Source organism: Chenopodium album, chromosome 22, assembly GCF_948465745.1.
Source record: "Chenopodium album chromosome 22, dcCheAlbu1.1, whole genome shotgun sequence".
Taxonomy (NCBI): domain Eukaryota; kingdom Viridiplantae; phylum Streptophyta; class Magnoliopsida; order Caryophyllales; family Amaranthaceae; genus Chenopodium; species Chenopodium album.
Window position 1 is genome coordinate 33,026,028 of NC_137855.1, and position 12,466 is coordinate 33,038,493.

At 35.2% G+C, this 12,466-nt stretch overlaps 2 protein-coding genes across 2 annotated transcripts; one reads left to right on the forward strand and one right to left on the reverse strand.

The window, feature by feature from the left end:
- The first annotated feature begins 1,530 nt into the window (after positions 1-1,530).
- On the forward strand, positions 1,531-7,057 carry LOC145605746 (succinate dehydrogenase subunit 5, mitochondrial-like). The gene is made up of 4 exons (XM_081661816.1): positions 1,531-1,786; positions 4,647-4,957; positions 5,035-5,220; positions 6,573-7,057. Exons 1-4 carry the CDS (start codon positions 1,606-1,608, stop codon positions 6,633-6,635), a joined length of 741 nt encoding a protein of 246 aa, XP_081517942.1. The 5' UTR covers positions 1,531-1,605; the 3' UTR covers positions 6,636-7,057.
- Positions 7,058-7,885: 828 nt separating this feature from the next.
- LOC145604217 (uncharacterized) lies at positions 7,886-8,410 on the reverse strand. The gene has a single exon (XM_081660154.1). It carries the CDS (start codon positions 8,408-8,410, stop codon positions 7,886-7,888), a length of 525 nt encoding a protein of 174 aa, XP_081516280.1.
- Between the last annotated feature and the right edge of the window lie 4,056 nt (positions 8,411-12,466).

Consider the following 12,466-nt stretch of genomic DNA (forward strand, 5'->3'; position numbering starts at 1 on the left):
GCAAAAAATAATTAAATTTAGAGAAGATGCAATACAGAACATTAGAAGATGATAAATTAGGTTGAATTTTGCAGCAATTACCTGGTTTAGAAGAGAAAAATAGAGAGAAACTGATGAAATAAACGGCGCTTGAGGCAGGAGGGTATCAAGAAGAAGAGAGGGTTAGGGTTTAGGTGTTTATACTTTTATACATAAGACACGTTCATTGGTCAGGGCTCAGGGGCCCGCCCTGATTAAGAAAAGGGTCGACTCGTCTTTCCGGGTCAGAAATTAGAGCTGTTCATGGACAGGATCACAGGACGACTTGCAACATGGGCGGGCTTGGACACTAATTATAAAACTGGCCCGTTAAGCCCGTCTAGACTTTTTTTTATTTTTTATTTTTTAAAGAGCCACAAAGGCGGATGTTGAGAATAATCCCAAGGTCTATTGAAATCAGAAGGGAAGCTCTAACTACTTGAGCAATTCCTCATTCTCTACCTGTTCCCAAAATCATTATAAAGTGTATTTTTGTAAAATAATCGATAGTTGTGATTATTAAAATAAAATGGGATTATTGTACAATAATCTGTAGTTGAGATTAATTAAAGTAAATTGGACAAAATTGGAATTAATAAAGTGTATTTATAAAATTAAATTAAATAATTTTTGTTAATCATCAATTTTGTTTCTTTTTTTTAAAAAAAAATTAACAAATGAGGACATGACACGTGGATTGCAGTATGGTATAAGTGAATAACAGGTTAAGGGACCTGCTAGGCTTGCTATGAGAGAAAAAAAATACAAACTTGGGTTTATTTTGAGCAGATTTAAAAATTGATGGCTTGATGCATTTTGGGAGAACGGAGCAAATATTGGTGTGTTCTTGTTAAATTTTCCTTATATCCTTTTAAAATTTAATTTACTCTCATTAGTATTTTTTAAACTTTTAAGAATTGATAGACATTTATATCCTAAAACATTTTATTACATATTTGCCTCATCAATGCTGTCATTAACTAAACTTGTGACATTAGGGCAAATTGAAAGAGGTATCCGGTGCATTTCCTTTAAAAAATTAATATTAAACAATTTTTGTTAATTATCAATTTTGTTTTTTTAAAAAAATTAGCAAATGAGGACATGACACGTATATCGCAATATGGTATAAGTGTATAACACGTTAAGTGACCTACTAGGCTCGCTATGGGAGGAAAAAAAATACAAACTTGGGTTTATTTTGAGTAGATTTGAAAGTTGGGGCATTTTGGGAGAACGAAGCAAAGATTGGTGTGCTCTTGTTAAATTTTCCTTATATCTTTTTAAAATGTTTATTTACTCTCATAAGTGTTTCTTAAACTTTAACAATAGTTAGATATTTATATCCTAAAACATTTAACAACATATTTGCCTCATCAATGTTGTCATCAACTAAATTTGTGACATCAGGTCAAACCGAAAGAGATATCTGAACATAGCTAACCAGTACACGAATCACGCGCGTTAGCCACTAGTAAGTAGTAACATAAACATCCAAAATAATCCCTTAACGTGACAGACTGATAATTTCCTCTCCTATTCTTGTTATTGTTGGGGGAAACAGAAAGAAATCGAGCAAAAGCTGCAATGGCGTCACTGAGATCCCTTCATCGTTCTTCTTCAAGCTTCAAATCATATCTTTACTACGCTGTTTTGGGTAATCGGATTCTCAATGACTCACTTTCCCACCATCATCAATCTTCTCGTTCCTTCTTCAGTCTCTCACCCCGTTCTTCGTCAACTCCGTTCAATCATATTTCTTCATCAGGTTCCTTCTCTTTGTTCATCCATTTTTCAATTACTATTAGTTTTGATTTTATTTTTGTGGGAAAATTTTGGATTTAATTTTGAGTTTATTGGAATTCTGGGTTTTAACATTGAAAATGATTTTTGGGATTTTCTGGGTTTTTTCGATTGATCTGTTGTAATTTATTTGCTTTTTCATTTGAATTTCTAGGTTGGTTTTGGTTTTTGATCACCTGGTTTTAATTTTTATGTATGTTGATGAATCTGATTTAGTGTGAAAATTACAGAATTCGAACTACCTGTGATTGATTAGGGCTATGTTATTTAACTTGAATAATGCAAATTTTTAGGATCAATGGTAAAGTTATGTTGGTCGAATGTTGTTAATCATAGATGATTGGCACAAAGTGCAAAATTCTCAGTGTAACTTTTTAAAAATATAGTTTTAAGATTAAGTTCAAATTAGTGCACTTAATTTATTTTGTAATGTAAGCCTTACTCGAGTCTTTACTAAAAAACAGGAAGATAAACTAAGTTTTTGATAGATTACTCGTTTTCTTGTACCTCGGCCACCCCACATCATTTAATTAATATGAATCAAGGAAAAAATTTAAGAAGCTTGTGGTTTAGTATGAATGTTATAGAGTGATGAACACTGATTGGTACAAGAATCATTGAAGGCAATTATGGCTTTTACATATTCAATCTTTCATCATGTAGCTTCTTGGATTGATATCTTCATTTTTTGACGTACTCATTGCCAATGTAATTATTTTAGTAATGGAACTTTTATGAATTTAGTTTCCTCAATGTCCTTGGAATACTTGTTAATAGCATAAAAAGACTTTAACCTGATTACTTTGTAAAGGAAAATCATGGAACGGTAGGGAACAAGAAGACGTTTTTTTGGTTGACATGTTTGATTTGTCTCGCTTGCCAATGCATCAGTTCAACCTTATTTATATCGAATTATCAGTAAGAAAGAACTATAAACATTATAATACACCAAAAAAAAAAAAAAGGTGATAGTTTAAAAATAAACAATGAGAGAAATCTAACAGAATCCCACATGTTGATGATTTTTCTTATCTATAAATCACAAAAGTTAGCCAAACTAGAATTTTGAATAATGTCAAAAGTCAAAATGTATCAACTAATTTATTACGGAGGAAGTATTTATGAAAGATGTATTACACCCATCAAGCTGAAGTTGATTGAAGGACTATACAGTTTGTTGTTTTAAATATATCGAAATGTTATATACAACAGTGCTGTATATACTTTGTAAAGTAGACATTTAGTTCTAAGATCTTGGATTGTAAGTCTGTAATCTTTACTAGAACATTAATTAATTCTCTACCTGATTCTTGGACTGTCCACTGTCTCTGCGGATGATGGCTGATGAGTGGTTGCTGATTTGCTGGTATAGGGGTGTCCCATATTGAAATAGTAACTATTGCCCTTTTCCATTTCTTATTTTCCCATTGTAGAAAGACCTAGCCCATACTTCAATTTGCAAGCTTATGTTGCAAGGTTGGGGCTTCTTTTAAGGATTAAATTACATATTGACAAGCATATAGTCAAATCAAGCCTTTTATGGAACCGTGTGAGAATAAGTTATGGCTTCTACACTTAGACTTTTTAGGCTTCAAGTAGCTAGATTGTTCTACCTAGACTTTTAAGAATGTTATCTTTTTTTTTAAAAAACTTTTAAGAATATTTAGACATTTATATCCTAAAACATTTGTTTTTATATATATTTGCCTCATCAATTAACTAAATTTGTGACATCATGTCAAACCGAAAGAGGTCCTTAAACATAGCTAACTATAACGCGAATCACTCGCGTTAGCCACTGTAGTAACATAAAAATCCAAATTGTGCAATCATAATTGCTAGCAAGTCTTCTTTGTGATTACATCAACTCAAGGAAACCCCCAAGGCCCTAATATAGTAATATATACCCCAAAGTCCCAAACAATCTCTTAACGTGACAATAATATCAACCTTTACCTCCTCCTCCCAATTCTCAAACTTTGGCAAGTTCTAGTGTTGTATTTTTACTTTACCATCTCCCATCTCTCTCTCTCTCTCTCTCTCTCTCTCTCTCTCTCTCTCTCTCTCTCTCTCTCTCTCTCTCTCTCTCTCTCTCTCTCTCTCTCTCTCTCTCTCTCTCTCTCTCTCTCTCTCTCTCTCTTTTTCCTTTTTTAAAATAAAATTATAATTAACCTGAATTGTTGGGAGCGATGTTATTCTGTGTGGGCATACTATCCTATTGATTGCTGATATGATTGTGGTATCGTCAGGAAGATGTAAATTGGGATCGAAATCCATAGTTTTTTAAGCTTAATGGGTGGGTAATTGATAGGAGGAACTTTAGCTTTAAGCAGTTGGCAAGTATAGGTTTTCAATGTGATACAATTTTTCTTAGGGAATTTGTTCTTCCTGAATAATTCGTTGGGATCATGGGATGTATATTTAATTTGCAACATTCATTTCAACAGTTTATAAGTTGCAAACTTGCAACGAAATATGTTCATTTGATACAAAATGAACATAGTACAATGGACATTGCCTAACCCTAGAAGTTTTTCGCTAAAGCTCTTTAAAAAACAAAAGGATAAAAACCTAAAAACAATTTTAATATCCAATTCTGTAAAGAAAGAAGCAAGGTCATTGTAAATACGATAGTTTCAAACTTGGTGACCCTTCTTTGTTGTTACCATTGCAAGACTTCTAATTCCCAGTCTTTTTTTTTTGCTGTGCATAGTCCTCAGGATGAATCCATGATAACTGCCTCAGGATGAATCCATGATAACTACATTAGTTTGAAACAATTCCTTTCTTTTTGGTTCTTATTAATCTTATATGCTTATGGACAGATTGCAGGTCCCCCTTTGGGTTGGCATTTGGAAGCATCCGTTCTTTCAGTAAAGATGTGGCTCCCTTGCCTGACATAAAAGATTCAGAAATAAAAGCTGTGTTCAAGGACTTCATGGCTGCAGACTGGGGGGAACTCCCATCTTCTCTTGTCAAGGATGCATCAAAGGTCTTATCAAAAGATTCTGATGACAAAGTTGGCAAGGAGGGCTTGAAAAGCATATTCCGTGCAGCTGAAGCATCTGAAGAGTTCATCGGCAGTCTTGAGACCTTCAAAATGGCAATTGATGACCTTGTTGGAATGAGTGGCGAGGTATTATGGGACACAATCAAATACAGGCTTATTATAAGTAGAGTTTTCTGTCTTATTATGCCCAATTTATTGTGTAGAATGTGAAACCTCTTCCAGAACACTATGCTCAGGCTTTGAAGACAGCTTATGATCGCTATAGTAAGTATTTGGATTCATTTGGACCTGATGAAGTCTATCTGAAGAAGAAAGTAGAGTCAGAGTTGGGAAGGAGGATGATTCATTTAAAGATGAGGTGCGGTGGTCTTGATTCTCAATGGGGAAAGGTACAAAAAGCATTTAATCTTATCGTCTATTCCTGGATTTCTAAAATAATATGTAGGATATCTAGAAGGGACATTTATTTTGTGTGTTCCACTGTGTGAACTGGTTAGTAAAGCCAAAGTACATCTGAAATATTGAAGTGTGGCTTAATAGTTGTGGGCACAATTAATTGCTAAAAAGATATCAAAATAATCACCTGAGATATGTCAATTGAAAAAATGGGTCTTGGCCAGTCATTTATGATTACTTCGTACCCTTTTTATTTATTTATTTATTTATTTATTTTATTTTTATAAGTATGGGCCTAAATAAGTTGAAACTCAGATTTTGGGACAAATGTTTTGCCATAAAAAAATGATTGCAAGGAAAGGAAAATCCTCCAGTTAGAGATGGATTCTTGGTGTGAGTTTTGAGACTTGTACCTTATGACTATTATGCTTAATTGCATGTGTCCAGTTTCTATAGCTAGTAGCTTGTGTTCATGCTGTGACTTGAGAGTATATTAATCATGCTTTCATATATTAATGATGTAAGTGATATAAGAGCTGCTGGGAAACTTATTATACTTGAAGTATCTGAGAATGATTGTGCCAATAAGAAACTTTTTTCAATTCATTTAGGTTTTAAATAACTCCTCTTTTTCAACCTCAGAATTGATATTTGAATATCATATTATGATGAAATTGCTGTGTAATAGACTACAAGGCTCCGTATGTTTTAATAAAAACATTTCTGCAAAAAATTATTATACTTCATTTCTGCAAAAAATTTTGGTTTGTTTTACTGAAGGGCGGAAAATAATTTTTCCGTATGTGGATATACTTTTTAGAGAAAAAAAACCATTTCCTTTAGGAAAGGTACGCCACATTTTTCTGTTCCCTCCTCACTACTCTATTTTCTCTCCTCTATCCTTCTCCTCCCTTTCATCTACATTTTACTTATTCTCAATTAGCTTTCCTATTATCAAACTAAGGAAGATCCTTTTCACCATTATGTTTTCTACTGATTTTTATTTCTTTGGAAGATGATTTTCCATGAAAAAAGTTTTTCATCAAAACAAACGGAACCTAAATGGGGGGAAAGGAGTTTGTTGTTTTCAAATCCAATTTTTTGATGTTGGGAATTTGTTTGAAATTCTTTACTTGAGCATATATTCACATCTAGACCTGATATAGTAGGTGTGGATACCAGTAAATGTTCAACTATTTGATGAAGATTTCTGTTGTAGGTTGAAGAGCCTTAACAAAAGACAGACTTCTGTTATCCCTCTCTACAATAACTTTTATCATGATTCTTATGTATACTGCAAATTCCGTATTATTCAACTATACTTTTTTTTTTTCCTCACTTGTAGGTCACAGTCCTTGGCACTTCTGGAATATCCGGTTCATATGTTGAGCAAAGAGCACCATGTTAACAAAATTTATGTTGAGGAATGGAATGTATTCATCCTAGATAGAAAATCTCTGTTGGAGCTGCATAGCATTTTGAATAAAGAGCTGAAAGATTGTCTGGAATATCGGTTCATATGTTGAGCAAAGAGCACCATGTTTTCAAAATTTATGTTGAGGAATGGATTGTATTCATCCGAGATAGAAAATCTCTGTTGGAGCCCGCCCCTTAGATCGCCAAACTACGACGAGTGCATAGCGTTTTGAATAAAGTGCTGAAAGATTGTCCGGATGAAAACTAAGCATCTTAAACTTGAAGTTTCTTGTCTCATGTTGCGATAAAAATGTTATTGTGAAAGAATTTGTAGAAATATGCCGGTGTAAATTACAAAGATCGGTGATTTCCTTTCTTTTTGATTTAACAAATGAAGGTGTAACACTTTCGTGATTTTCCTTTGATCAGGCTCATTTAATTTTGGTTGTGTGCTTCCTCAAAAAAAAATAAAAATAAATAAATAAATAAAATAAAGGTTCCTAAAATAAAATAAAAAATTTGGTTGTGTGCATCATTCCTCCCCCATGCCACCCTCTTCTATATAGGTTAGAAAAAAATTAAGGGCTTGTTTAGTTCACCTTATTTGTGCTTTAATCTGTTCTGATTGTTTAATTTGACCAAACTTTGACCTTATGTATATGATATTTAGCAGTAGCCAAAATCGCTTTTTCGTTTGTCACGCAATTATGGATTAAATTAAGGTGTGATGTCATAATATAATATAAATGCCTTGAAGGTTATCAAGTTACTTGGTCACTGTCATATTATGTGTATGAACTGTTACTAATCGTCTAAATTTATTAACATGTGAATAAGATAACCATGTTTTCTATTCCACTGGTCATATTTATTGCTATATAAATCTAAAAGGATTTTCACTTTTAGAAATCATCAAATCTCAATATATGCAAATGGCTAATATTTTTTTTTTTTTTGGTAAATAAAGAATTTTATTACCAAAAGAAAGGTTACAACTTACAGCATGCTAAGATATAACCAACAACAAACTCCACAAGACCCAAAAGAGTCAAACAAACACCCAAGATCCAAGAAACTATCAAGCCACCTTCTAGGAAGGGTGCAAGACAGAACCAAGGACCAACCTGGACTCAGACCTTCAGCCACCTTCTATGAAGGGTTCTGAAGAAAAGGACCAGACAACACAAAAAAAAAAAAACAGCAACAAATCCAACAAACAGACCTAAGCTTACAAAACCAGAATCAAAGATACAGAAATTTCCTGTCAGAATCAGAACATCTAACTGCAACCCTGTAGACAATCTCTCTGAAGACCAAATCAGCAGGCTGACAGCTACCATTGAACATTAAACTGTTCCTCTGAAGCCAGATACTGTGCACAGTTTCAGCAAAGAACATCAAATAAAGCCTACACTTTCTGCTAGTTTTCCTGCAAAATCTTGCAGCCCATTGCTGTTCAAGCTCAAAGCATTGAGCAGTCTTCTGAATTTCCAGCAAATCAAGAATTTTTTGCCAGATCTCACTAGAATAGGAACAAGAGAAAAATAAGTGGGTAACACATTCATCACAGCTCTGGCAAAAGAAACACAAAGGATCACAACTAATATGCCAGTGGATAAGCCTATCCTTAGTCACCATTCTATTCTTCAAAGCCAGCGAAGTTATAAAAATACTCTTAGGAGAAGCTTGATTATTGCAGACAAGTCTCTTCCAATTCACTTTATCAGCCTGAGGTCTTAATTTAGAGTATACTTTTGAGATACTCATTTTGCCATTGTGAGTAACTGCAGACCAACCATCAAAGCTATCAATAACTTCCCTGCACCCTAAAATTTTCTTTAAAATCCAAGTGCACTTATTTGGAATAGGAGCAGCCCAAAGATTCCTGTTGCTGAAATAGTATGTATGAACCCATTTAAACCCACAAATTATCAGATTTATGAGCTAAATCCCACAGAATCTTACAAACAGCAGCCTTGTTCCAATCACTCAACACAGTGATATTCCAACCACCACAAACTTTAGGAAGGGTCATATGATTCCAAGAAACAGGAGCTTTCTTAGAACAAGCATTTTTTCCAGTCCAAAGAAACACCCTAAATCTTGACTCAATTTCTCTAAGCACCTTTTTAGGAAGAATGAAGATCTGAGCCCAATAAGCTTGAATACCAAAAAGGACACTTCTAATAAGTTGCAACCTTCCTGCATAAGAGAGATGTCTAGCAGACCAGTTATCAATCCTAGCAGTAACTTTCTCAATCAAGGGTCTACACTGAGCAATAGTCAACTTTCTAGAAGACAGAGGAACACCAAGATACTTGAAAGGAAGATTACCTCTGCTCATCCCAAGAATAGCTTGTAAGTTATCTTTATCAGCCTCAAGAAAGCCACCAAAATAAACCTCACTTTTGCTAAGGTTAGCAGACAAACCAGAGGCCTTAGAAAACTTCTGAAAAGCAGATAAGAGAAGTTGGATAGAACCAGCATCAGCTCTAGCAAAGAGCAATAAATCGTCAGCAAACATCATATGAGTAATACCCAGCTTCTCACATCTAGGGTGAAAGTTGAAATTAGGATCAAGAGTCATCTCTTTCAAACACCTAGATAAATATTCCATGCAGAGAGCAAAAAGAAAAGGGGACATAGGATCACCTTGTCTCAACCCTTTTTGAGCTGGAAAAGGCTTAGAAGGAAAGCCATTCACCATTACAGAATAAGAGACAGAAGAAACACAGGCCATGATCCAACCAACCACCTTTTGGGGAAAACCAGTTTCCTCAAGGATAGTCTTAAGGAAACTCCATTCAACAGAATCATAGGCTTTCCTCAAATCAATCTTGAGCATACATCTAGGGGTGATAAATTTGTGAGTGTAACCCTTGATAAGCTCAGTAGCCAAGAGGATATTATCCCCAATATGCTTCCCAGGGATAAAGCCAGATTGAGAATCACTAACAACAGATCCCACAATCTGAGCAATTCTATGAGTGAGCACTTTAGAGATTATCTTGTATACCATAGTACAACAAGCAATGGGTCTGTATTCTTTAACATAAGAAGGCTGGGAAACTTTAGGAACTAAAGTTACTGTAGTACAACTCCATTGCTTAGCAATAACACCAGTATGAAAGAACTGAGTAACAGCAGCATAGATGTCATGCTTAATAATATGCCAAGCCTTCTTGAAAAAGACAGCATTAAAGCCATCAATACCAGGGGCCTTGTCATTACCAATATTAGCCAAAGCAGCATCAATTTCAGAATAAGTAATCTCAGCAGACAAAATATCCATAGCAACTTTGTCCAGCTGTTTACCAGCTCTCATAGTTTGAATATCAACAGCAGGCAAAAAGGGGGCTCTAGTACCCAGCAGAACCTTATAGAAGCTAACAATCTCATTTTCCACTTGAATAGGATCTTTAAGCAGAACATCAGAATCAGTGAAAATAGAATCAATTCTATTCCTATGTTGTCTTTGCTTCATAACAGAATAGAAATAGTGAGAGTTAGAGTCTCCTAGTCTGATCCAATCTACTCTAGCTTTCTGTTTGTATATGTTCTCTTGAATATTCATCCAATGCTTAACTTGATCAATAGCAGAAGCTTCTTGTAAATGCAAACTAACATTGGCAATATCAACAGCAAGCTTCTCCTGGATTTGAGTTAACATAGAATTAGCTTGGTCCACTCTATCATCAACATTTGCAAAGTATTTGGTGTTTAGGCTCTTAAGACCTTGCTTGACAGCTTTCAAATTCTGCCAAATATCAACCATAGCATTGCTCTTAGACACCCTAGACCAACCAGCTTCAATAACAGAACAGAAATCACTGTGATCAGCAAGGCAATTTAAGAATCTAAAAGGCCTTCCCTTCCCTGGGGAGTGAGAACCAACCTCCACCAAAATTGGACAATGATCAGACAGCAAGGGAGGGAGATAAATAGCTTCAGCAGAACTGTAAATAGACATCCAGGCTTGGTTAACTAGACCTCTATCAATTCTAGTAGCAACCCTATTATCACCATGCCCTTTATTATTCCAAGAATAAAAAGAGCCTTTACTTTTAATCTCACACAAATCCATTGTTTCAATACACTCTTTAAAGTGCTTCACCTCATAATCAGTAATAGGAATACCATTAAACCTATCACCATCATGAAGAACAGAGTTAAAATCACCAATAACAAGCCAAGGAGCAGTATTCACTGAAATGATGTTAATACCAGACCAAAGAAGGACCCTATCATGTATAGAGTGAAGATCATAAACAAAAGTAACAACAAACTGATGCTGCAAGTCTTTAGAACAAATAGCAGTATGAATAAACTGCTCATGAGAAAAGAGAACAGTTACATTCACCTTGTCCTGTAACCAACCAATCCAGATTCTACCTTTATGAGAATGATCATAATTGCAAGACCAAGACCAAGCTTTGCCAAACTTCTTCTGTAGCTTGACACTATTCTTCAATTTCACCTTAGTTTCAAGAATGCCAATAACATCAACAGATTGCTCAAAGAGTAACTTCTTAACAGAAGCTACTTTATTAGGGTCATTAAGACCCCTAATATTCCAAGAAACAACAATCATCCTCCCAGAGGGGGATTACCATCACCCCCAATAGGATCAGTATGAGTATCTTCAAATAAAGAAGAATAAGCATTAGAACTAGGTACCTCTGGTACAGGATAAGAAACACTATGGCTTCTATGCTTTCTTCCAACTACTCTCCAATCATAATCAGAATTAGCTTTGTGAGTAGTAGGAGCAGGAGTAATAATAGCAGCACCATGGACTGTTTCATTCACACCAGCAGTAGGGACAGGAACAGCAGTAGGAGCAGGATTAGACTGCCTAGGAACCCAAACCTTAGTGTGCTCCTTAGCAACAGGCTGTTTCTTCTGAAACTGAGTCTTAGACTTAGTAGGAGCACTACAATCATGACCCACTTTATTACATTTCTTACAAAAAGGAGGAGACCATTCAAAGATAAGCTTCTGTTCAATGAGGTTGCCATCTGGATTCTCAACCCATACACTTTGGGGCAAAGCCTTAGTAATATCAACTTCAATAAGCAATCTAGCAAAAGTAACCCTTAATTGCTTAGAAGTACAGTCATCAGCATACAGAGGTACCCCAATAACACTTCCAATTCTGCTCAAGGTATCAACCCCCCAGCAGTTGAGAGGAAGATTAGGAAGTCTCACCCATAAAGGAACAGTTCTGAGCACCTCAGCATGAAAATCAAACTTATCACTCCAAGGTTTAACAATAGCTGCCTTACCATAAAACATATGTGGTCCAGCATTCATAAAATTATGCATATCATCACAGTTTTGCATCTTAATCAAGAAATAACCATCATCATGCCAGAATATATCAGGCTTAGTAATAGAGGTCCAATTTTCAGAAATATATCTATGAACAGCAGCAATTGTAGGGTAGTAACCAATAACATAGAAAACAACAGAGTTTTTCCATTTAAGATTACCTGCTTGCAGTTCAGCACTCTGCAGCTGAGCAACAGATTTTCCATCCTTAAGAACAGGGGCAACAAATGACAGAGAAGCTCCTTTAGCAGTAAGTTTAGAGTTGGACCAAGGGTTAGCTTTCTGAGGTACATCAGTACACACAGGATAATCACCAACACTATCAGACTCACCCAGATCAACAGGAACAGAACCAGCTCCAGTATTCAATGGGACAGTAACTCGAGGATCCCTAGCAACTGGCTGAGTTAGATCTGGAGCAATATCTCCAAAACTGAGACTAGCACCAGCAATAGGAACATTAGAATTGCTGTTATCACCATTTAATTGAGT